We start from the raw sequence: 26,418 nt of genomic DNA on the forward strand, positions 1-26,418 counted from the left end.
CAAGACCTTGAAATAATACTAGAACAAAATGATATTCAACTGACTGAACATGAACTTTTCCTGCAAATTAGAGGCTTGGTTATTTATTTATTTATTTTCTTTCCTCAATGCATTTCACTGGGCATCAATTATACGTGGATTTTGGCTATTCATAAGATGGTGTGGTCCCTATCCGCCGTGAATATGGGGGTCCACTGTAAATGAAAACAAACCTCTTCCACAGCCAATTATTTTAGCGAACAGGAAAAAAAATATTCAACATCTTGCAAGGACGTTCAAAGAAAGTCAACAACACTGAGGTGTCACTCACAGATTGTTTGCACCCAAATGATGTGCTGTGACAGAGATTTGAAAGTGCACTTACCGGCCCAAAAATACAGAAAAACAACTTTTTCATCAGAAGGAAATCAAAAAGAAAGGATCGCAACAAAAATGAAAAAACAGATCACCGTCTACACCAGTGGGGTCAAACATACGGTTTGGTGGTTAAATCCAGCCTGTAGGATGAATTTGAAATTGGAAAAAATACTGGAGTGACTCTGCAGTTATATCTTGTGTTAAGACTTCCATTAATGGTTAGGCTGCGAATGTACATATGCTGAGTCCTGACTTGTGATTGGATGAGAAAGTTCATGGGGCAGGTTATGGCACAATTTGATGTTGATTCAACATTTCCAAACAAAGTATTATTTGGCCATGCTGGAGGTCTTCAATCTTCTCATACTTTCGTAAAATAGAATTATTGTATTCTGGAACACTTGCTAAGAATCAAAACAACAACAAACCCCAAATAGGTCAAATGACTGAAGGTGGTTTTGGTCTCTCAGCGTGAATGTGAGGATGAGGGGAGGGGAGTTGCTGAGTCATGGTATGCAAGCACGCAACATTAGTGGGAAACTTTGAGCCGACTCGGCAGGAATAACAACGTGCCAACAATGATGAGCGGATGTTCCACTTTTAACATCTTCTGGTCTCCTGTCAAACTCTTTTGATCATGGCTTCCCCATTACAAGACACTGATGCTGTTATTGTGTGCTGCGTGTCACTATCAGATTCTGTCAGATTAAACTCAAATCGTATGACAAATTATGGGTCATTCAATTTCAAAGAATCCATGTATAAAATACAGAAACATGCACTTGTTTTGTAAATCATTGTTCTGAGACCAAATGTAATTGTAGGTGTGATAAAAGTGAATTTTAAATATTATTTAAAATATCAAGTAGTTCTCGGGCAGCACGGTGGCTGACTGGTTAGCACGTCCGCCTCCCAGTGCAGAGGACGTGAGATCGAGTCCAGGCTTTGGCCTTCCTGGGTGGAGTTTGCATGTTCTCCCCGTGCTTGCGTGGGTTTTCACCGGGTACTCCGGTTTCCTCCCACATTCCAAAGACATGCATGGCAGGTTAATTGAACACTCCAAATTGTCCATAGGTGTGATTGTGAGTATGGTTGTTTGTCTCTGTGTGCCCTGCGATTGGCTGGCAACCAGTTCAGGGTGTACCCTGCCTACTGCCCGAAGCCAGCTGGGATAGGCTCCAGCACCCCCGCGACCCTTGTGAGGAAAAGCGGTCAAGAAAATGGATGGATGGATGGATGGAAGTAGTTCTCGAGCAACTCCTAAAATAGCTTTCTCTTGATGACCAATTTACATATCCATTATCCATCCATCTCCTACCACTTATCCAAGGTTGGGTCGCGGGGGCAGCTTTAGCGGGGGAAGCCCAGACTTCCCTCTCCCCAGCCACTTCAACCAGCTCCTCCGGCAGGATCCCAAGGCAATCCCAGGCCATCCCAGAGACATAGTCTCTGGAGCGTGTCCTGGGTCGGCTCCGGGGCCTCCTGCCAGGGGGACATGCCCGAAACACCTCTCCAGGGAGGCGTCCAGGAGGCATCCGAACCAGATGCCCGAGCCACCTCAACTGGCTCCATTCAACGTGTAAGAGCACTCTTCACTGAGTCCCTCCCGGATGATCGAGCTTCTCACCCTTTCTCTAAGTGAGAGCCCGGACACCCTACGGAGGAAACACATTTTGGCCGGGATCTTGTTCTATCGGTCACAACCCACAGCTCGTGATCATAGGTGAGGGTAGGAAGAATAGATCGACCGGAAACTCGAGAGCTTCGCCTTTCGACTCGTCTTCACCACAACGGACCGATACAGAGTCCGCATCACTGCTAACGCAGCACCGATCCGCCTGTCGATCTCCCGCTCCAAACTACCCTCACTCGTGAACAAGACCCCAAGATACTTGAACTCCTCCATTTGGGGCAGGATCTCATCCCCGACCCGGAGAGGGCACTCCACCCTTTTTTGACTGAGGACTTTTTTTTCATGATTTTGTTGATATGTCTTAGTTGAAATGATTAAAAAAAATGTTTTATTCACAGAAGTTTTTTTTTAAAGAATAATTATGCTCTAAAGTTTTGTCTTCCAACCAGTTTCTAAAACCTCCAAGTGACTTGCACCCAGTTCAGGGTGTAACTCGCCTCTTGCCGAGAAATTAGAAAATGGATGAATGTAATATAAAATACCGATGGTGTGTATTGGTTCCATGGTCTCCAAGTGCCGACCCACAACAGCCAACTTTACATCATCCGCAAGCAAAGAGTTCCTTGCAGTTCCTTTTACTGTAAATGTACTTGGCCAATCGACAATCTCCTGCATGGACTCCTGTAAGTCCTTCCACCATTAGACCGTGCACGTCTATCTGTACTGAATTTAAATGGATTAATGAGGAGAGCCGCTTTGATTGGCTGGCAGTCGGCTGTGTTCCTTCCCACAATGGTGCAAATGCCCCTTTCTAAGCCGGACAGTGCTATGCACTTGATTTGCAAAAATAGGATCCATTTTGTTCAACATTAGAGGTATTGCAAAGAAAGAAAAACACCACCATCAGTTAGATTTGGCGGGGCACTGTTTAAGCTGCCCTTAATGCAGCATCAGCCCTGCCTCATAGGACACCACCTGCTTTATGCCATTTTAAATATATACTGCATTTGGAATTTAGGTTAAATAGAAGCTAGGTCAATTCCTTGAAGATTAGTCTTCACTCGGTCTGACATTCAAAAGATGTGGAATGATCCATTCTGCTCAAACTGTAACAATAATTATAAACTGTCGTTTCATTATCTCACCAGAGTTTGTGTTAGCATCTTATCCTGCACAGTTGAGGTTCGTAATCTCAGAGGGCTTTGAAGAGAGAACAGTCTGTTTGTTCACCAGCATGTTGGACCATCCCTGGGCCCGTCACTGTCTCCAGTTATTATTAGTTTTGACACACACACACACACACACACACACACAGACAAGAAAAAACTCATTTGGAAATCATAGTTGGATAATTAAAAAGCCAACTCGTTCCATTCCCAAAAGGAAGGAGAGCATGGGATGCTTGCAGTAGCAGCCAACATGCTTGTTCATTCCCAAAAAGTTGATTTTCATCAGCGGTCGTTGGTTGACCCGTGCCCATTTGGTCCCTCTTGTGTCAACGTGTTGAAATATTTGCAAAGCCTTCACAGTTGCAAGTCAAATCATGTGTATAACTTGCAAAAGCAAAGGCATGGACAAAAAAAGTATAAATATTCCGTCGGTAGCACGGCAACAGTATAGCAGGCTACCTGTGTAGTTTTCTAATGAATAAAAGACAACAAAAACCAGAGGTGAGTACAAACAAAAGCAGCTGGGGCTGTAAAAAATCAAAGATGTCCCACTGTGGAGACCCACCAGCAGACATGATGCCTCCAATGCATCACACCGACTCAGTGCATTTGCTCTTTGCTCTATGATATTTCATGTAGAATTACTGGTGGCTGGGCCCAAGACAAGGCATTAGATGGTGCCATATTCAGTGCAAGTGGCAAAATGGCTACCGCCTGAGAAGGATAAAAAAAAAAAAAACGGTGGATTTTGTGGCTTAATTCATATTCCATAAAAGCAATATGAATCAGAATAGTTTTTAGACTAGAAAGGTTCCATAGAATAAAAAAAGAACATTGACTCCCCTTTAACATCATCACCGAATGGGAAGTGACCCTACCCTACCTGCACCAAAGTTCGGCGAGTGAACCACTATTAGTGAACCACTTTCATACAATTTAAACATCATCAACATTTGCCCTTGCAACCCCCCCCCCCACCCCACACATACATCAAATCACATGAATGGAAACTCTCCTCTGTTATTCTTTTGTTTGCCATTAGTTCTAATCTCAGTATTTTCCCCGCATACGCTGACCTGAATGCACGGCGTTATACTCCATTCTTTATCCTCTTTGTATGCTGCACCCTCTCAGCTCCAAAGAATTTTAAACCTCTCAATGCCCTGACACTATTGCATTTTTCATTGGTATTTTAAGCAAAGAGTTGTGAGGTCTTAGAAGACGGCTGGCATTAATTCCTCTGAGGTAGACGGATTCTACTTCTCCCTGGAAAGAGGCTTAACACAAAGTTCTCCCCCACCTCCAAATGACTGAACTTCTCTTTTCTCACATATTTGAGAGGCCCCAAGACAATCGAAAGTCCATTACACTGGGCGCCATTTATTATCTAATAATCAGTGGAGAAGAACATTAGACTTTCTTCCTTGGCGTTGTTGCACATGGAAATTAATAAATTGGGAGTAACTCAGTAATGATTTTACAGTTTTTACTGAAGACTTGTTTAGTTACTCCTCAATTGACCTGAAAGCAGGGCTTTAATCAAGTCCACCTTCATCGAGTCCAAGTCAAGTCTGAGTTGCAATGATCCGAGTCCAAGTTGAGTCTGAGTCCACAAGGTCTGAGTCCCAGTTAAGTCTGCGTCACAATGGTCCGAGTCCAAGTTAAGTCTGAATCCACAAGGTTTAAGTCCAAGTCAAGTCAGAGTCACAATGGTCCGAGTCCAAGTTAAGTCTGAGCCCACAAGGTCCGAGTCCAAATTAAGTTGAGTCCACAAGGTCCGAGTCCCAGTCAAGTCAGAGTCACAATGGTCCGAGTCCAAGTTAAGTCTGAGCCCACAAGGTCCGAGTCCAAATTAAGTTGAGTCCACAAGGTCCGAGTCCCAGTTAAGTTTGTGTCACAATGGTCCGAGTCCAAGTTAAGTCTGAATCCACAAGGTTTAAGTCCAAGTCAAGTCAGAGTCACAATGGTCTGAGTCCAAGTTAAGTTGAGTCCACAAGGTCCGAGTCCCAGTTAAGTCTGCGTCACAATGGTCCGAGTCCAAGTTAAGTCTGAGTTCACAAGGTTTAAGTCCAAGTCAAGTCAGAGTCACAATGGTCCGAGTCCAAGTTAAGTCTGAGCCCACAAGGTCCGAGTCCAAGTTAAGTCTGAGTCCACAAGGTTTAAGTCCAAGTCAAGTCAGAGTCACAATGGTCCGAGTTTAAGTCAGGTAAGAGTCCACAAGGTCAGAGTCTGAGTCCAAGTCCAGATGAGAAAAATACTATATTCACAACCACAAATTTTGAGAAATATCATTATGAAACCGGAAAATTTGTTATTTTCTTTCCCTAATACATATTCAAAAATGTAAAGACATGGAGCTTACCTTTTTTGTTGTGTGTCTGCAAGTAACAAACAAAGTTTCACGTGGTTTCGTATGTGTCTGGAATTGTCTTACAGAATCTTCAGGTTGATTCATGTTAGTTTTTTAAAGACGTTTTGGCTAACACCAGTTCTCGATGGTTGGTAAAACCAAATTTTACAACCCCACTGTTGGCTGACATGACTGAAAGAAAAGGACTGCGTGCTTTGGCACTTGCAGTCTGGTTAACCAATCAGATGTCTTGCTGCCCTGTAGCCATGGTTACCAAGGGGCCAATGTAAATGCCATCTATTTTGATCATTTGAAAAACTTCATTTCAAGTTTGAAGGAGGACGATTTCAGGAATAAAAACATAGTTGGACTCGGACGAGACGATAATAATATTTTGCGAATCCAAAGTCCGAGACAAGTCTGAGTCAACATGTACATGACAAACTGCTTGACAACATCCATTCTGTGTTTTTTCTTCTCCTTCTGTTTTTATTTTTATGTTTATGCGGCTTAAAAAGTCTTAACAGTGGCCCAAGACAAGTACGCAAACTTCTGTAAAAACAGGTTTGAAGACTAACGAACATGCTGACAAATAATATTTGAACGCCCTCATCCGCATCCAGTGCCGCTTTGAAGAGTTTGACGTCTACTGTGGCCCAAGGGGGCGTCACGTCACTAAATGAGATTACAACCGCTAATTTTTTTCTTGACGAAACAAAAGGAGGCGTCTAATTGAGGGCATGTGTTTATTTAGTCAAGTTATTTGGTAATTAAGTTGGCACGGCATCTAATGGAGTGGAGACTACTACTTGAGGAAGTACAAAGTAAAGGTATTTTGCATCATGTAAATGCAATAATGTGCTGCGCAGTCCAGGTGTGAAGAAGTCTTGAAGTCTTTTAGAGGAATTTCTCCATGCGCGTCACACTGACTCTGGCCAGTTTGGAGATCCAGCGATTGGAGTGTGTGTTGTCGTGCGACGATGTCTGAACAAAGCCGCCCTTCCGGAGCAGAGAGATGGCCCCCGTCTGTGGCGAGCTGACATCCATCACCAGGCGAGCCAAGCGCCGCTCTTTGCAGAAGTCCAACGCCCGCTGGGTCAGCTGGGAGCCCAACTGGCGGCGACGCCACGGAAACGCCACAACCAAGTGGGTCATCTCGCTGCTATTGCCGCCCCCGTCGGCCGATGATCCTGTCCCCACGCCGCCGTTCGAGTTGTCACGACGCTCATCTTCCTCTGTTTCCCTTGGCCCGATCACCGCCACCATGCCCACCACCCTGGACAGTTCTCGGTCTCCCGCCTCCGCCACCCAGAAAAAATGATTCTGATTCTCCAGGTAGTTGGCTTGGATGTCAGCCATGTCTGTGCTGAGCCTCCTCAGCATGTAGCCCTGGTAGATCTCGTAGCAGCAGAAGTAGATGAGCCCCGCCCAGGCCGCGCCGAAAAGTAGCGCCTGGAAGTAGGAGCTGCCCCCCAGCACATAGCCAGCCATGGAGATGCTGAGCGCCACACCCACGTGGTCCGGGTGGCTCATGGACTTGAAGAAGGCCGGGTATATGTTCTCGCGGACGCCGTCACAAAACAACTCCATGACCACACGGTGATCGGAGGGGCGGTATTCCCTGATGGTGAGCTGGACTGGAAGGAGGGAAGCAGGGGTAAGAGCTCAGCGAGGATAATCGATGTGCAGCTTGGACAACATTCCTGACGGATTTTCTGATATGTAACCTGAGAACGGCACGCTTGTTCTACTATGAATGGATAGTGCAAATATTTACATTTGAAAACAGCACAACTCAAATCAGGATTGTTTACTATCGGATCTTGTGACGGTGTAACAAGACCAAAAACACTTCACACAATTCCACAATGTCATTCCTGCTCTCATCAACAAATTCAAGAAAACTTACGGTTGTTTTTCTGGGCCATGACGACTCTTTTTTTTGCCTCGTCCTACGTTTTCCGTGCACTATGAACTTCTCAACGCTGTGCTTGCCCCCAAACTTAAGCTACGGCTAATCAGCCAATCACAGAGGGGATGTAAATGACTCCCAACAAATCCCTCTTACACCTCCCTCCAAACACAACCACACATTGAGATCATCAAATGAAACGGCTGCCTGAGTGGACACGCTTCAAATCAAATAAATCACAGTGTTGTTTGGATGATGGGATATCTTTCCAAACTTAATTATCTCAGCTGACGAACTCTGCAGTCAAGGAGGATGAGCGCAAATCCCGATGAAATTAAAGCCTGATGTGAATTCAGTTTGTTCGTGCTTTTTTTTCCCCTCCGAGAATTAATGTTAGGTACAGCCCTTTCCTCCCACACACCAAAGTGAACGCAAACTTGAAATGGTGACACACGCATGGTGACAGGGTTCACGTCTTCTGCAATAGGGCCTCTCTCTCGTGTGATCTAATTTTCTCCTGTGAGAAGAACGGCCTTTAGACGTGCTTAAAGCAGCAGAGTCCTTCATGGATGTGGCAGCGCTGCGAGGGCCAACGTGTCTCGAGCAATCTCATAATGCACAGCATTGTAATATGCACAGCAGGCATTGCCTTGAAAATAAACTATGACAAAAACGAGCTCAGTGGCCTAGTGGTAAAGTGTCACCCCTCAGACTGGGAGGTTGTGAGTTCAATCCCTGGCTGGGTCATGCCAAAAACTATAAAAATGGGACAGATTTTTGCGCCCAGCTCAAGTTTAGTAGTCTAAGGCTACGTTCACACTGCAGGTCTTAATGCTCAATTCCAATTTTTGGGAGTAAGTGTGCACATTACCTGTTGATTGCGACCTCAGTCTGTCTGCTGTGTGGACGTAATGCGTCCCCAAAGTGACCCGCATGCGCAGAAGAAGATACGTCACTCACAACGTTGTGTTTGCGGAAGTAAATACGTACGGTCCAGCGGGTCAGGCCACGGACTTTTATAAATCCGTCGACGGGGTTCATATTTTTACCATCTCATATCTACAGAGGAGATGCAGGAGGAGGTAGAAATAATATTTTGTGAAAATGAGGCAAGCCTGTTCAAGCGTCTCATCTCACGGAGACCTCTCCTTTTTTTTCTCCCTAACGATGACGTCACGTCTCCCGAGCCGTGCGGACCTCGCGGATGCGTCAAGCATAAATCAAGCTTAATGCCCCCGCGGAGCGCATATTGGACTTTTGATGACGTCGAGGTCGGATATTTGCAACCTGGCCGTTCAGACCGCGGTCACATTGCAAAAATTCGGATACGTATCCCATCTAGGACCACATATGAAAGTGACCCAGGTCGGATATGAAAAAGTCTGAATTGAGCCGTTCAGACATCAAATACAGGTCGCATTTAGGCAAAAAAAAATCCGATCTGGGTCGCATTCGCCTGAAGTGTGAACGTAGCGACTAGCTTCCTTGCTTAGACCGACTTTCAGATATTTAAAAGAAAATGCCCTTGGTTAGCTGGAACACCCATGCCAAATGTTCAAACATGCTAAACTTATGTACAGTATATATATATATATAGCCTAAAACGCAGTGGCAATTTTAGGCTCCAAAACGCTATTTTCATTACCATGACTTATTGCACCTATTAATCAATTATCTCATTCACTGCCATTGACGGCTATAGATGTCAAAAATTCATTTCAACCATTTCTATTAGTTTAACATTTTTTCTACTTTTTTTAACAAGAGTATGAAAACCTAGAATTTTTTTTATTGTGCATTTAGAACAGATATACATTTTTTGATTAATTGTGAGTTAACTATTGAAGTCATGCAATTAATTACAATTAAAAAATGTAATCGCCTGATGTGGTTAGAAAAAAAAGAAAAGATTATTAAAAAATTAGGGGCATCAGTCGATTAAAATTTTTAATTGTTATTAATCGCATGACTTCACTAGTTAACTCACGATTAATCACAAATGTCACAAAAAATTCTAGGTTTTCATTCTCTTGTTAACTAAAGTGGGTAAAAAAATTTAACTCATAGAAATAGTTAAAATGATGATGGTCTATAGCCGTCAATGGAAGTGAATGAGTTATTAATTAAAATTAATTAATCTGTCAAATTAATAATTTAGTACAATAAATCAAATCAATCTTTATTTTCCTGCGCCAGAGTAAATACTATACATTTCCTAACAAGAAAACATTGAACTGTTGGACATGGCATTCAAAAGTTTTAAGTCTACAGTAATTAAGCTCACCTGTAAAGTTTCCGACCTCCCACATATCAAAACCATTTGATGGCCAACTTTACTCAAGCATGAAAACGGTTTCAAGATGACAAAACAGAGAACACAAAATATCTAATGAAGTCATAGGTTATTACTAGAAGTGGAAATTGTTATTGATATTTAATACAAGTATTGATTATTTGATGCTGGTCTACAATTACTGTATCAACAGTGACATTGGTAAGACATAATGCTGCATGAAAATCTTGCAGTTATGACTCATTTAAAATTGGATCCATGTTTTAAAGCACTTATCTCCTGTGATGCCAGATAAATTAAACATCATGAGGGTCTTCAAATGTATGTTAATATGTGACATTTTGTCACGATAGCATGTGGCCACCTAGCATCGTGATATTAAGGTCAAGGTGAGACCACGTTATGATGCAAACTGGAAACCTCAAGGAAGCTGGTGCATCCCAAAACGTCGCCTCCATCCAAGGCGAAGGATGGCGCCTCTCGAGGCTGCAATTCAGGGATGTTGGTGCGATGGTTTTCCAGACACTTGAACTACTACTACTTTGTGTGGAGAGGCTGCAGACAACACTGATGCACTGAACTGATACACTGAATTCACACCAGAGCACACTATGAATATAGTGAACCATGGTTGCGCAAGCACCATGATATAGAAGTGTGTTTTTTTTTCAACCCTATGATCTTTGACACATGAGGTTACTGAAAGCTATGAATGCAGAAAATTCCATTTCAAATCGCTACTGCCACAAACAGCACACACCCATCTTCACGTACACAATGCGCACATGATGTCATATCCGTAGACAGAGGGTGGGAAATTGGAACCCGAATCCAGTCTGAAAACTATTGGCCAGAGGCTTTCAGAATAAATTTGATAACTTCATTATTATTCTTGTACAACGAATAACTTTAAAAAACAAACAAACAAAAATCCTAATTTTTCCACTTGCTGTCAACTGAAGATGACATCACCTGTGCTGAGGAAGTAGGTAACGACCAATCATGGCTCACCTGTTTTCTGGGTTTCGGTCAGCAAACTGAGCCATGATTGGTCGTTACCTACTTCCTCAGCACAGGTGATGTCATCCTCAGTCGACAGCAAGTGGAAAAATTAGGATTTTAAAATATTAAATTAGCTATACATGAAAAATAATGACATTCATTCTTGACAAAGTATTAACTTTTTACTGGATCAAACGGCTCAATGAGTCAAGTATCCCTTTAAGAGGTCATGTGACCTTACGCAGAAGGGGAAATCAAATACCCTTGATTCCTTTTAACTCTTAGACTGCCAAAAACGTTAAATAACGTTTAGTAAAATCCAACGTGGACTGCCAAAGACGTTTAAAGACGTTCACTGTTTTTTTTTGTTTTTTTTTTAAACGTGTGGAGGAAAGCCTTGGCCAGCTGTGCTGAAAGTATCAAGCAGATCTAGTTAGTATAATGACTATTTTTGGCCCCTAGATGGCAGCGATGACTCTCTTTGGACAAGATTGGGTAGGCGTCAGTAGAAGACGTGAGGCGGAGCTAGAGTGTTGAGGGGAGAATGGCTGGGGAGGCGAAAATGGCGACCGGTTGCAAGCAGCTCACGCTTGAGCATTTTTTTCAAAGACGAAAAGCATCGACCAATGCTAAAGAGCACATTGATGACGACGATGATGATGATGATGGTGACTCCGAGGGTGACGCCGAAGTTGGAAGCGTTGACGCGACGGCTATGATCACGTCGTAAAGCCTCACCGGCTAGCGATGCTAACGCCGGAAAACGCGGTGCACAACCGAGCACTTCTGCACAGGCGGACGTTCAATCGGACGATGAAGAGTACCCCGAGTCCAATGCATATTCATCGGAGGAGTGGGTAAAGTCTGATCACAGAGAAGACACTGGTTCTGGACTACGATGCCATCATGAATGGAGTGGATAAGATGGATCAGAACATCTCTTACCACCCGGTATAGGAACTGAAGGACATGAGGAAGCCAGACGTAACATCACCGTAACGTCACCGTATCATGATCCTGAGAGTAGACTTGATGGCAACATGGCCAAACACACACTGTAGTATATACTTGCTATTCCCCGGAAAAAAAAGCCAGCAAGAAAGTGTATTGTCTGCACGCTAAGGGGCCATCGCAGTGAAACTAATCTGTTGTGCAAATCCTGCTGCGTCCACTTGCACGCAGGGGAGTGTTACACAAAAAGAAAAACTGTATTTGAAACATCCACACAATTTTAAATAGTACCACGGTTGCACACATTTGTAAATAGTTTGCCAAATTGTTTTGTCAAATTGTTACACTGTTGAATGTAAATAAACGTATTTTGCGATCAAAAAACACTTTTTCATTGTTGGTGGTAGTGTTTTACAGAAGTAAAGCACTGTTTAGGTGTTTGTGGCATCATTCATGGAAAAAAAAAAGGTGTCAAATTCACTAGAGTGCATGAAATAATATCGTTTCACAAAAAGCTTGATTTCTCCGTATTTTGTTTCAAAACAGAGCATTTGGGTGAAACTAACCATTTACTATTGTTGATTACTGAAAAACGGAATAAGGTAGAAACAAACTTTTTTTTCTGATGAAAGATGAGAGTTCAATCTTTCATTTGGTAGTATGTGTGTTTCCATCGTCCAAACACATTTTCTGTGGACCTTGAAAGATCAGTCAAAATGCTTAAATCGGCTGGCACTGGCGACATCCCGTTTCTGAAAACGTCTGGCAGTCAAAGAGTTAATTATTTTTCTTTTTAAATTTCCAATCATTGGATGTTGATACTATCTGTATCGTTGGAAATATATTGTGATAAATAATATATAATACTCTGCGATTCCAACCCGTAAACCCTAATTGGTAATACGAATACATTGTGTAGCTACTGATGCGTCAACAATAAATAAGCAAAATTATACAAGAATGCAAGAGACAGAGCAGCTAGATCAACTGATGAAAATATGGTATTTCAAAACTCCAAATCTAAAAAGTATTGAGTGCTTTGAGCACGGCTACTTGCAGGTAAAGAGAAACATTCCTGCATTGATTACATTGCACGGAAACAAAATCAATCTGTGATTCAATAAAATGAGCGCACTTTTAAATGAGCCACTTGAGGCTTTTTACAGCCATTTTAATTTCCAAAAAGCACTTGAGTCCTGATTTGTCATTGTCACGAAACAAAGTCAGAGTCGGAGTAAGTCGCTTTGGAAACGAGCAAACGTACGCAACTGGTCTGCTTGCTATGCTTGTCACACGGCGGTCGCATTAAGAGTCCAATGCATTAAATTCCTCCTCGTATGCAGGCATTATTTAAACAAACTACTTCAACTCCAGCCCACTCACCCCCAAAAAAACTTTGGAATTGAACCTGACTTGCCTCCAAAGTGCACGTGTCGTGCAAAAACACCGCACAAATATCCATTTAGTCCAATGTCTTCCATAATTTCATGAATTCATTTCGACATGCGCAATGAAATACCGATGGCGTGCTTTTATCTGTGAGTGCTCATCAAACCAGACATTTTTTTTGTGACGTGAAGGACTTACATCTTGTTACTTTCTTTTGATGAATAATTTCCCCTTATCACAATTCTGCATGGGCCTGCTTCTTTGGAGTGTGCTGAGACAAAAGTGATGCATGGGCTCACCTCAAAGCTCAACTAATCCATCATCGCAGAAATAAGAGGATCGCACGCAAACACAAACACACACGCTCAAGAGGCGAGCAAGTGTGTTTTGAATTCTACCAAATGAAATCAGAATTAAGACTAAGGGGAGACTGATAACAGGATAGAGATAGCGTGAAACTTTTAAGGAAATTATGTAAAAATATATATATATGTGTTCAAAATGTAGAAAAAAAAGGCTGCAAGATACATTTTGCCATTTTTGACATATTCATCACAGAAAACCAGCCTTTGAGTGTGCAGTAGGGAAAATTATACAAATCAATTATATATTTGAATACTAATCTAGCTTGGGATTTTATTTCTTCAATTATTTATTTGTAACTCTGGGGTTGCCTGCAGCTAAATGGCCCCTCAGCATTCAGAACCAAAATAGGAACAATTGTTTGTCTTTTCATAAAGATAATTAGTCTTATATTGTTACCTCTTTGGCCGTTGCTGCTTTAGTGGAGTAGAAGAAGAAAATGTAACAGTAGAAGAAGAGTGTCTTTCGAGTGAAGGAAAAACAAGCTCAAGATTCCTGAAATGTAACTTCTAACTTATAATGGTTATAATTAGTCCAAGCTAATTTTCATTTTCAGTCTCTAGGAAAACATAAGCTATCTGCATAACATGTAACAAACTTTGTTTTTAAGGTTATGCAAAGCCTCTTCTGCCTCTTTGTACCAATTGGTCTGTCCACAGAAACACCGAATTTATACAGCAGTCCATTTCTGTGTTGTTAGCTAGAAAACAGTTTCAACAAATGTGGGCGTGTAATTGTGTAGCTCATTTTTGTGACATTATGCAGACTATTAGAATTCTTTTTTTCCTTGTTTGTTCAAGCGGAAAAAAACAAAGTCTGTCATATTTATTATGTGCAAAGTTCACAATGACATTTCAACATTAATGTTAGAGAAGCCTTACATTTAAAAAAGGCATGACTTTTCAAAAGAAGTGACAATAAGGACAATTCCCGGTCAACGCATTTTACCTTTCTGAAAGTGACTGATGTACAAAAGTGTTATTTTATGTGTTGATGCGTGTAGTAATATTTAGACATAAGGTATAAACTACGACAGCGCTTAAACATTACAGGTTGTCAAGGCGCTATCTAAACCCGGAAACCAAGAGAGCGCATTTTGAAGCGTGCCATTGGACAATAACCACAACGAGGTCATGTATGACGGACCCCGAGCATAGCTGCCCGCGCAGTTCGCCGGAGCCGCTAACCCACAAAAAGTTACCGATCAATACAAAATGTGCAAGAGATAAGAGTGCCAACGATTTTTTTTTCATTTGTTGATAAATGAAGCTGATGTTAACATAAAAAAAAAAGAAGTCCTCCCTCGTTAGGGATTGACCCACCGCCTATTAGGGAGCTATCAGGGGCTGAAGCCAAACTCCACTGCCTACTAGGGAGCTAGCTAGCTAGCTAGCATCAGGGGCTAAAGCCAAACTCCACTGCCTACTAGGGAGCTAGCTAGCTAGCTAGCATCAGGGGCTAAAGCCAAACTCCACTGCCTACTAGGGAGCTAGCTAGCTAGCTAGCATCGGGGGCTAAAGCCAAACTCCACTGCCTACTAGGGAGCTAGCTAGCTAGCTAGCATCGGGGGCTAAAGCCAAACTCCACTGCCTACTAGGGAGCTAGCTAGCTAGCTAGCATCAGGGGCTAAAGCCAAACTCCACTGCCTACTAGGGAGCTAGCTAGCTAGCTAGCATCAAGGGCTAAAGCCAAACTCCACTGCCTACTAGGGAGCTAGCTAGCTAGCTAGCATCGGGGGCTAAAGCCAAACTCCACTGCCTACTAGGGAGCTAGCTAGTTAGCTAGCATCAGGGGCTAAAGCCAAACTGTGGCAGGGTTTTTACTTTCTGTACCTGGATTTGCCACCTCTGATGAAGGGACATTGTTGCTTGAAGGAAAGGGTGAACTAAACTCGACATATCACATTGAAGTCAGACTTTAAGGTGGATTATCAGCTATCTGTAGGCCTACTTGTGATTCGTTGGCTTCAGACATTTTACAAGGGGAGGTCGCGGAATGTATAGACAAAGCGGCATACCAGGACAACTACATTTGCTTAAATGCAGCTGAGTGGCAGCAGGCCTGTATGAAAAGTAATATGCTTTTTTTTTTATAAGAACTCCATTCGCTGACGGTTTTCAACATTCATTTAATGCTTGGGCTTTTTTTATTATATATTTTTTTAAGTCATTTGCCCAACTCTGTCCCCAGTTTGATTTAATGTAGACAGGAATCAAGTGCAAAGTGTTTCTGTGCATCAAATCATTATATGTGATGTGACATCCATAATGCACTCTGCATAAAAGCCTGACTCCGGCTTGCCTTGTGACAAGAAGAGAGCAATGTTACAGAATGCAGATTGAGCTCTGCTATTTTCTGTAGCTCTCGTCGGTCAAGGGCGTGCTACACCCACGACTGGACACCGTGCATGAATTTAGAGTTGAAATTCAACAATGTTTATTAAGGCCAGTGTATGGATGTGGACGCCTCAACTTTTTTCTTTTTACCTTTGATTTGTCTCCTTCTTGTCCTTATTAATGAGAAAATCCAGGGTTTTCCATTGAAACAGTGGCAAATTCATAATGGCGAGTTGCGGCCTTCATTGTGTCCAAACCAGCAGGAAAAGGCACCGGGCTGAAAAAACACTTGTTTGGTCGCATAGCAACTGGCGCCAAATACGGCCGCGTGTGAGCGTGGATCGCTTTAATTGAGACGTTGAAATGTTACTTTCACTATATAACCACACCTGTATAGTTGTGTGCTCAACCAAACTACTGCAACATTAGATTTGTGGCAAAATAGTTTTTAAATTATTTTTTATGGCAAAATACTGTCTACAATTATGGAATTATGGGCTATTTGCCACGGAGGAGGCGGGACTTCCGACTTCCTGGTTTTCACACATCAGCTTTGGAAACGATGCTGATGTGTGAAACCCGGAAGTCGGAAGTCCGTGGCATCTACCCCATTGGCTACGATCGCACTAAAGGTCAATTACGATTTTGCTTTTATTTTTTGCCCATGTGTGACATGTCTGATATATTTTCATGTCACTGAGAAAAGTAAAACTCATTTTTCAAAATCGAACCAGGCTGTAACCACACACCTGCTCAACCACAATTGTTGCGTACAGGTTCCACTGCATTCATCCAATTAGAGCTGTCAAAATTAATCGATTATCAAATTAATCAACAAGTATTTTAATAATCAAGTACTAATTTGGAGCCATTTTTTTAAATTCAAAATTGCCTAAATCCTCTGATTTCAGCATATCAACTGGTAACAAAGTACAACATCAATCCCTTTTTTTTTAACTAAACAAATACGAAATAAACACCAATCACTAGTTAATATTCAGTAATCAGGGGGGTAAATGCTTTTGTAAAACACTTAAATGCAAAATTAAAATGAATCTGATTAGTCGATTAATCGATTGAATAATCGATACTCAAAAATATTCGATAGTGATAGCACTACATCCAATCACACTGAACACTACACGAGGAAGATGCACGTAAAAACTTCCTCTAAAGAAACTTTGAACAGAACCCAGACAACTTTCCCTCTCGATCGGTACGACTGGGCTGTAATGTACCACCCGACCACAATTCCATATTATTTGAGTAGTATTTTGTTGTATACACGTGGCTACTTACTGAGCTCCCCCCGCTGTTTTGTTTGCTGTGTTTACACCTGTCCAAATAATTGATTTTATGCACTTCAAATTGTGCACCACACAGTCACCACTTTGCAAATCGCAAACATTTTACAGCCACGGTGAGGATGCTTTTAGAATGGCAACTAGGAAATGTGATTAAAAAACCCAAACAACTCATAATTCGTCCTTGTTATCCCTCTGTTGGAGCATACTATTCGGCTGTAAAAGTGAGTTCTCATGTGAGAATGACGACGGTGCGTGTTGTTGCAACATCAATTGAGGCTAATTGGCTGACAGCACAGCTGAGTCGGCGCGGCGCTAATATGACTGATCTGCTTTTTAAAATCTTTTCTACAACATAATCCAGCTGGGATGAATGTAAAGTATTCATCTTTCTTCGGTAAATGCCATCGGAGGAATATTGTGGGGCAACATGTGGACTTTTCGATTGGCTAGCTGGAGCCACCCAGAGGTCATCAGCTTCGCCGATGCAACCTGACTGAATGTTCCGGCGTCATCACGACATTGTCATTAAGCAAAGTTAGAGTTAACTTCTCCATCAAAACTCAAAAGATTTGTTATTCACCATTTGTCTAGCCTGTAGTCAGATCTGGTTTTCCTATTCCTCATTTCAGGTCTGGCGTTATGAGGATTGACTTCACCTGGCTGTTCATTCACATTTTTTGATTCCCAAACACCGGGATGCGTTTGTGTCAGACGATAGCGAGAGGGCTATGCTAGTGCTAGCATTGGTTGGAATCTTCTTCTCTAACCCGGGGTTGAAGCTTGTGAGATGCATTCGTATGACAGTAGTGGACTTACATTTTGTTTTAGGTGCCTTACATATGAAGTAGGTTTTGTCAATGCCCTTTTCATTTCACCAGAAATGCTTCCAAACACTAGCTTTTAAAGGTATAGAGAGGATTAGCCATAGTGCGCATGCGTAAAAACCCAACCTTCTCCCTGCTTTTTACGCAGTAAAGTTAGCATCAATAAACAAATCGTCAACTTGACATGTTTAACAAGCTTCATAAAGTATCGTTTTTGCTCAAAAAGTCAACTGAGGTTACTTGTCCAGTAGAAACTTAGCAACCAAAGCATCCGATGTTCAGACCTCTCTGCTGCTTTAGCGCACGTCGTCGCTAAAAAGACTCGCCCAAAATGACTTTTGTTTGGCGTCGCTCTTTCAGTCCTTGTCTATGGAGTTCAGCAACCTCAAAAAGGGTCTTTCTTTTGCGGCTCAGTGGTCCTGCATCCTTCTTTGCCATTGTTGGTCAACTATGAACACACACACACACGTGAGGAGCTAGCTACGGTAGCTATGCCACCGCTGCGCTTGTAAACACTGTTACGCTAGAGCTAAGCTACGTATTCGGGGCACATACGCAAGAAGTATGATTGACAAGCTAGAAACAAACAAACAAAACAGGTTTATAAAGCGATTTTTAAGTGAATCCTCTCTAATACTCTCTAAAGTAAATACGCTAATGAATGAATGCTAACAAGCTTAATAAAGCATAGTTTTTACTCAAAAAGTAAACTGAAGTTACTCGTCCAGTAGAAACGCTAAAGGATGAATGTGGTCTGTTCACGATTTTAACATTTGATCGTTGAGTAGAAGTTGTTTTGGCACATTTACTCATTTTTCAACATTTACATTATGAATCATGATCGGATTGTCGCTTTACATTGCAAGGAATCTAGCAATGAATGTATGGGCACAACTTTTTTGTCTCACCAGGTTGTTGTTTTTGTTACAGTCATCAGCAAGTGGCCTGCCAGCTGTGTAGCCCTGTTGGCAACCTCAGCCATGTTTCCGATAAAATTGAAACACAACAGTCTTGAACGTACAGTAGCTACTTTCCTTCTATGAGCGGAGGCATCTTGTCGATTTTGTGGGTTCATGTCTAAGCATTTGTGACTGACATACAAAATTCCGGAGTGGCGGTTTACGTAGATCCTTCCTTGGTCTGGCTTCTTCTTTTAGGTTTTGTGCACTCTGAACTCTCTCCTCAAAGCTTTTATGTTCTATCGAAACGTTTTTTCCTCTTCTTTGTACAAAGAAATGTAGCCACTGGTAATGATATTCATAGAAATATTTGCAACTCTTTCATATATTGACAAGCTTACTCCATTTTTTTTTGTGGCGAAAATGGAAATTCAATGTTATAAAGCTGCACACACGAGGGCTATGAGATTGTAAGCGAGCATCTTTGTAGGAATTAAAAACCGGCTTCCCTTGATTTCCACTGCAAGTCATTTATAAATGAAGATAAACAAACGTTTACCTAATCCGCAGGCTGTTAGCTTCGGGACAGCAATGTGTTCCCCGGACACTCGCCGTTCTTTATTGCAAACACACACAGGATGACTTGTCCTTATTGTTGTGATGCTTAATGCTAGCTACAATATTAGGTTTCTTTGCCGTCTTGGCTGATCAGCGTGATCGACGGTAATGAAATGAGCCGCATCCCAGCAAATCGCAGCGGCTGCCCAAGGAAGCAAAGGGACTGAACTCATGATAGACAAACTAATAAAAGTCTCCAACATAATACCGCCATTACAACTGCGTGTCATTTGTGCTCTTCTCAAACGATTGCAAACATCAGGTTTGTGTCTCACAATCTCAATTCACGATGAAGCCCGTACGTCTTTTCTCTCCTCGTGCGTCATCCTCTTTGTGTTCTATCATTCAAAGTCTATGTGGGTACAGTGCAATAAGGCAGACTCGTACCGAATTTGTGAGAATGTGGCACATCCCCCACTGGCCTGCAATCCCACTTACTTATCCAATTGGCTGTCAGCCCATTTAGGTGAGCCATCACTTCATTACACAATGCTATGTTCTGTTTATTTCTACAGTGGAAGGTAGCTGATATGACTAAAAACTAGAGTGGCACGAACAAGCGCCCTGTGGGTTTCTTTTTCTCTGGATTATTTATGTTTGTCCAGTTTACTTCTATTGTGCTAGACCAGAGGTGGGCATCGAGGGCCGCAGTCCTGCAGGTTTTGCGTGTTGCCCTTCTCCAACACAGCTGATATATGATCAGCTCATCAGCAAGCTCTGCATAAGCCTGATAACGATCCTGTTGATTGGAATCAGCTTGTGTTGGAAGTGAGAAACCTACAAAACCTGCAGGACTCCGGCCCTCGAGGACCGAGATTGCCCACCTCTGTGCTAGACAGTGATTATTATGAATATCTGGAAAGGCAAGCAATAACATTAATTATATGATAGGAGATTTGTGAGTGCGCACATGCGACCGACATGACTAAGCGTGCCGTAGACTTTTTGTTTTTATACTGGACTGCTTGCAATTATGTGACGGCTCGAACCGACGACCCTGAGATTAAGAGTCTAATGCTCTACCGACTGAGCTAACTGGGCTTCTAACTGGTCAGTGCTGTTTTTAAATATGTAGACAAAGCTATGACTAAGACTAGACAAAATATCCCACGAAACAAACTACCGCCCAATGTGGGGCTGGAACCCACGACGCTGAGATTCAGAGTGTAATGCTCTACCGACTGAGCTAACTGGGTTTCTACTTGTTTGGTGCTGTTTTTAAATATGTAGACAAAGCGATGACTAAGACTAGACAACATTTCCCACGAAACAAACTACAGCCCAATGTGGGGCTCGAACCCACGACCCTGAGACAAAGAGTGTAATGTGCTACTGACTAAGCTAACTGGGTTTCTACTGGTTCAGTGCTGTGTTTAAATATGTAGAAAACGCTATGACTAAGACGACAAAATACCCCACGAAACAAACTACCGCTCAATGTGGGGCTCGAACCCAAGACCCTGAGACGAAAAGTGTAACGCTCTACTGACTGAGCTAACTGGGTTTCTACTGGTTCAGTGCTGTCTTTAAATATGTAGACACGCTATGACTAAGACTAGACAAAATATCCCACGAAACAAACTACCGCTCAATGTGGGGCTGGAACCCACGACGCTGAGATTCAGAGTGTAATGCTCTACCGACTGAGCTAACTGGGTTTCTACTTGTTTGGTGCTGTTTTTAAATATGTAGACAAAGCGATGACTAAGACTAGACAACATTTCCCACGAAACAAACTACAGCCCAATGTGGGGCTCGAACCCACGACCCTGAGACAAAGAGTGTAACGCTCTACTGACTGAGCTAAGTGGGCTTCTACCGATTCAGTGCTGTTTTCCAGTATGTAGACAAAGCTATGACTAAGACTAGATAAAACATCCCATGAAACAAACTACCACCCAATGTGGGGTTTGAACCAACAACCCTGAAATTAAGAGTCTAACGCTCTACCCACTGAGCCAACCGGGGTTCTACTGGTTTGGTACTGTTTTTAAATATGTAGACAACGCTCTAGGAAGCAGTAAAATTGAACATTTGACTACCACCATTGACAACATAACGGAATGATTAACCATTGAAGTACGTATTAAAAATGCAAGAAAATATTTTGCACTGTGACGGTTAAGAGATTTCAAAAGGATCTCATGTTTATTCTAATCAACATTTATGTCATGACTAAAGGAAAATTCACAGCCACACCTATTGATAGTCGTCAATAAATCTAAAACGCTGTTTTTTGGAATGTAGAGATGCCTCAATACCTGTCTGGAGTTTACACATGCTCTCAAGGACAGAATATGTATTCAAACGGGTGCCATTTCCACCTTGCAATTTGTAAAATTTTCATGCAGAGCAAACTCACAACATGAAAGACATGTTAATCATCCACAAAAACATATTTTCCCACCTCTGGGGGAAATCATCTGTTTGTGCTGCTACGGTTTAATAAATATTGCACAGTTGAATTTAATAACTGAATAATAAAAAAAAAAAAAAGACTTTTTACGGCATGAATGATGGCGGCGGCTGAATTAGCAGATGCTAAGTTGCTAAAATACATAAATAACACTGATCCATAGCACCTTCTTTTTCGTGATTTTTTATACAGTAATCACACCATTAAAGTTATTTAAAGTTGTGTTGTTGTCACCTCCAGCGACGGACGTCCATCGAGCAGGTCGGCTTGCCATCAGGCGCGTCACATTTCTGTGTTTAAGTTTGAAAATTAGCTCCGCTCTGCCGTCCGTCAGCAATGAATGTCCGTGCCAAAAACACAAAATATTGGTTCTGGATCTTCCGGATCGCGCAAATATGTTTTTTAAAATTACTGTTTTGATGTAAATATAGACTTTAACGGTGAAATCCGACTTAATATGAAATTTGGGTTACATCGCCAGCGTAGGAACGGAACTTGGCCGGAACTTGAGGACGACATTTTAGAGACATTTCTCAAAGTGCAGTGATATGAATTGAATTTATGGTATGAAACCACAAATTCAAAATCAAACATAAAATCACCGCAAATAAGGGAAATGATTGGACAAAACTAATGCTACACTGCATTGAATTGCTTCGAGAAGTGATCCCATGGCTGGTAACGAATAAAAGGTGCAGCACAGAATGGAGAAACAGCAGGTGCCTCCATGGATTTGTTTGACTGTCCTGACATTTGGACGATCGTGCAGAAGCAAAAGGGCAAACACAATTGTTCCTTCACTGTAGCACCACAGATGAGATCCCGTTGATATGCTCACACTGAAGAACAAAGGTAAAAGAAGACCACGCTCACCAAGACTTCCACTTCAGTCTCGTGCTTGTCACGATGCATTTTCTTCACCGTTCATTGATCACGTGTTTTGGTGCCGCGAGCCCGACTGACTTGACTTCTTTCTGGCAATGGTCACTTGTTTGATTTCACTGTTGGAGGCACAGTGACTCCCTGTGGTCAGTTTCTGCAGGTACCATCACTTAAAAAAAAAAGGAATACCTTTGTACATAACAATTCTCAAATACTAAACTGACTGTTGGACTAAACTAAGCACTATTAATCAAACTGAAAGGTGGTGAGAAGTATTTTAAAAGTTGAAGAAGGAAACCTGCCATTTTTTCCACTTTCAAACCTCCTGCAGGCCGGTTGAACCCACCGAACAGGTTTAAGTAATTTGTCATTTTCCTCCTCTGGACACGACAGTCTCGTGTATCTTAAATTTCTGAATAATAAAATAAATACATAACAAAATAATAAAATGAAAACAGTCGTTGTCGGCAGGATTTAAAGCTACGCAGCCGTGGGATCCAACAAAATGAAAAAGTGACGTTGTCGGCAGGATTCGAACCTGCGCGGGGAGACCCCAATGGATTTCTAGTCCATCGCCTTAACCACTCGGCCACGACAACGATGTAAACCCTTACGGATGTAGTGTTGTTTTCTCTAGAAATCATAATGTCAGAGATCAACGGCATAATATAGTTATAGAATAGTGTAAATAGTGTACAATACATGTTTCTTTGTTCTGACATATAAAAATATTTATTTGTGTATACATATTTATATCATTGGCGTTTGTCTCATGAACCGGAAGTTCTTCTTCGTCACCGTTCTTTTTTTTTTTCTTCGTTTCGTGACTTTTAGCTTAGAGTTAACGTTTTGAAGTTGAACTTCATTCATGTGGTAAGTTGTCTGTCGCGGTCGACTGCTTTCTATTTTGTGGAATATTATCTTGATCCACACAAACCAAAATGTGGTTGCTTGGGGAACGAAGGCGAATGTTGAGGAAAAGGCGTATTAAAACGACCTACACAAGAATAAGCGTGCTTACCTAGACGAGCTAATGCTAACGAGCATGTCGAGAAACGTCCGTCTGCGCTTGCTTGGCTGTCAACGACCGAACATGTAACCGCTTGGTGTTTGTGTCGCGATGTGTACTTTAAACGCGCAGTCACTGCCAATACATTTTGTACTGAACAACAGGCGTGTTAAGTTTCATTGTGTATACATATTTTTATCATTGGAGTTTCACACCCGAAGTCGCTAAGTTTGCACTGCAACTCCTCGTCCTTTGTCGACCTGCGTTTTCGAGGGGAAACGTGATTAATATTTTATCAATTAAAACAAAAAGCTGCTACTCGGGATGAAGCTAGACTTTTTTTTACACTTGAAATGGAGCATATTATGAACAATTGACTTTGATATGTTGCATACTAGTTGTATCTGAAGCGTTTGTACAGACGAAGCGACGTTCTTATTCCATAATAACGTTTATGGCGTGACGTTGACTGCTGATTTTATTTTTGAACAGTCTCTTGATGACGATTTGTTTGGGTTTCAGAGCGTCCAGGCAAGTCAGCATAGCGCGCTATGGCCGGCCCAGAGCTCTTGCTGGACTCGAGCATCCGATTGTGGGTGGTGCTGCCCATCGTCTTCATCACCTTCCTGGTGGGCGTCATCCGCCATTACGTCACTCAGCTCCTGCACAGCGACAAGAAGGTGGACCTGGAGCAGCTTTCCGACAGGTTGGATAAGACGCTGATATTTTCTCGCTGCGCTACAAGAGCAACCTTGTCTTGCGAGTTCACTTTGTTCTGTCACCAAGCTCGAAATATAACGTGAGAAAGTATGATTGTGTGTTTGTGTCTCTTCCTTTAGTCAGGTGCTCCTGCGCAGTCGCATCCTAAGAGAGAATGGCAAATATATCCCGAGACAGGTGAACGGCTGCTCATATCACAGCACACTAGTTCTTTCCTTATGCTTTTCCTCCCTGACGTGTATGAAAAACTGTTTGAGCTTAAGGTCCATGTGCTATTAAAACATTTCAGGATCTCAAATAAATGCTCAAGCAGCTTTATGGGAAAGCCATGAATGCAATTTGTGTGTCCATGTGTGTAGTCATTCACAATGAGAAAGCACTACTTCAACAATACAGAAACGGGCTTCTTCAAGAATGTCAAGAGGAAGGTGGTGCCCAAAAACCCAATGACAGGTTTTTCTCCATTTCTCATAGAAAAAGCAAATGACAATGAAATCATTCCAACAAAGTTATTTTTTCCCGACACCCGTGTCATGATACCAACACCGCTCATGCGTGTTTGCAGACACAAGCATGCTGACAGACATGATGAAAGGAAACCTGACCAACGTGCTGCCCATGATCGTGATCGGTGGCTGGATCAACTGGGCCTTCTCTGGATTCGTCATAAGTCAGCTCCACCGCTACATGTGTTTCCTCCATGTCGAACAAACCACCCAAGCCAACCCTTTTCCTCCACCCTAGCCAAGGTTCCATTCCCACTGACGCTGAGGTTCAAGCCCATGTTGCAGCGCGGCATTGACCTGCTCACGCTGGATGCTTCCTGGTTCGTACGGCAATCGCTACAAATACACTGTGAGGCTTGAAATAAGGTTTGCATTGCAAATCTAAATTAAAGCTGAAAGTTAATGAGGTCCATTTTGGGGGGGGAGAAACTGCTCCACAAAGAAGTTATTTCAAGCCTTGCACTAATCAAAATGTCATTTCAATGAAGTATAACCTATCCAGGTGAATTTAATGGGACCTCCTATGAACTCCTGAGTTTGTTATTTCTGTGACATGCAGGGTGAGCTCTGCCTCCTGGTACTTCCTCAACGTGTTTGGCCTGAGGAGCATGTACAGCCTCATCCTGGGACAAGACAACGGTTCGTCTTCGCGCGCGCACCAGTAAAGCGCACCCGGCGTATTTCAACGTTGACTCCCTTCGTTCCTCACAGCTGCCGATCAATCGCGCGTCATGCAAGACCAGATGACGGGCGCCGCCATGGCCATGCCCCCGGACCCCAACAAGGCTTTTAAAGTGATGTGTTGTTTTTATTTGGCGGGGGGGGGGGGGGGGTCTTCTCCTGGCGGTTTTTCCTCATCTGTCGACTGGTTGCTTGCAGAGCGAGTGGGAGGCGCTGGAGATTGTGGAGCACAAGTGGGCGCTGGAAAACGTGGAGGACGAGCTCATGGCCCGAGAGCTCAACTTCGCAGGCGTCTTCAGCCAGGACCTCACGTCCGCTGTGTTTTAGGAGTCTGCGCTAGAACGGCTGGGCAAATTGTCTGCGGGGGGGTTATGTCAAAAAGTCCTTTTGCTGCAAGTGTTCAGCCCTTTTCTTCTAACAAATGATTGTCAAATATCTTAGTGAGGACAAAAAATTCAAACTTACTATTTAATTTATTGTAAATATAAATGAATTTATTCAGTTAAAATTACATTATGAATGAAGTTATTAAATGATCTAGAGTTCATTTTTATCAAGAGCTTTATTAATTAAATCAACATGAGAAAAAATTGGTATAAAAAAAACATCCAAGAATGAGCTAGCCCATCTGTTATGAAATCTAATTTGGTCGAGCCCAAAAGTTTGCCCAGCCACATTCTTGAAGCTTTTTACCACTCAAGATTATCAACGTTTTCTTGTTTTTAAAATCCTTCATTTATAAATAAAGGTTTTCAGTTTTAACACACGACTCTTTGGTCCTTGAAAGTAGACAAGGTGGCG

General features: G+C 42.3%; 2 protein-coding genes and 3 non-coding genes across 6 annotated transcripts; 1 reads left to right on the top strand and 4 right to left on the bottom strand.

Annotated features, from left to right (window-relative positions):
- Nucleotides 1-6,213: 6,213 nt before the first annotated feature.
- LOC144062133 (putative N-acetyltransferase family 8 member 5) lies at nucleotides 6,214-22,817 on the bottom strand. 2 transcript variants are annotated; one of them, XM_077583149.1, is made up of 2 exons: nucleotides 22,693-22,817; nucleotides 6,214-7,146 (listed from the first exon to the last, which is right to left on the bottom strand). In XM_077583149.1, exon 2 carries the CDS (start codon nucleotides 7,097-7,099, stop codon nucleotides 6,407-6,409), a length of 693 nt encoding a protein of 230 aa, XP_077439275.1. In that variant the 5' UTR covers nucleotides 7,100-7,146; nucleotides 22,693-22,817; the 3' UTR covers nucleotides 6,214-6,406. The 2 variants fall into 2 exon arrangements, with proteins under 2 accessions (XP_077439275.1, XP_077439266.1); XM_077583140.1 differs by lacking the exon at nucleotides 22,693-22,817 and adding an exon at nucleotides 7,419-7,493.
- On the bottom strand, nucleotides 20,527-20,599 carry trnaq-cug (transfer RNA glutamine (anticodon CUG)). Its single transcript has one exon. It is a non-coding gene; the product is annotated as a tRNA-Gln (tRNA).
- trnak-cuu (transfer RNA lysine (anticodon CUU)) lies at nucleotides 21,299-21,372 on the bottom strand. Its single transcript has one exon. It is a non-coding gene; the product is annotated as a tRNA-Lys (tRNA).
- Nucleotides 22,818-23,218: 401 nt separating the features above from the next.
- Nucleotides 23,219-23,300, bottom strand: trnas-aga (transfer RNA serine (anticodon AGA)). Its single transcript has one exon. It is a non-coding gene; the product is annotated as a tRNA-Ser (tRNA).
- A 122-nt stretch (nucleotides 23,301-23,422) lies between these two features.
- On the top strand, nucleotides 23,423-26,379 carry LOC144061217 (ER membrane protein complex subunit 3). The gene is made up of 9 exons (XM_077581450.1): nucleotides 23,423-23,574; nucleotides 24,233-24,416; nucleotides 24,550-24,607; nucleotides 24,790-24,883; nucleotides 24,996-25,100; nucleotides 25,175-25,256; nucleotides 25,496-25,575; nucleotides 25,648-25,730; nucleotides 25,816-26,379. Exons 2-9 carry the CDS (start codon nucleotides 24,262-24,264, stop codon nucleotides 25,942-25,944), a joined length of 786 nt encoding a protein of 261 aa, XP_077437576.1. The 5' UTR covers nucleotides 23,423-23,574; nucleotides 24,233-24,261; the 3' UTR covers nucleotides 25,945-26,379.
- Nucleotides 26,380-26,418: the final 39 nt, after the last annotated feature.

Source organism: Vanacampus margaritifer, chromosome 1, assembly GCF_051991255.1.
Source record: "Vanacampus margaritifer isolate UIUO_Vmar chromosome 1, RoL_Vmar_1.0, whole genome shotgun sequence".
Taxonomy (NCBI): Eukaryota; Metazoa; Chordata; class Actinopteri; order Syngnathiformes; family Syngnathidae; genus Vanacampus; species Vanacampus margaritifer.

Bases quoted from the DNA above. Each gene is read 5' to 3' on its own strand.
- LOC144061217 (XM_077581450.1), top strand. From the start codon at position 24,262: ATGGCCGGCCCAGAGCTCTTGCTGGACTCGAGCATCCGATTGTGGGTG. The intron at 24,417-24,549 runs GTTGGATAAGAC...CTCTTCCTTTAG, and splicing joins CTGGAGCAGCTTTCCGACAG to TCAGGTGCTCCTGCGCAGTC. The intron at 24,608-24,789 runs GTGAACGGCTGC...CCATGTGTGTAG, and splicing joins GCAAATATATCCCGAGACAG to TCATTCACAATGAGAAAGCA.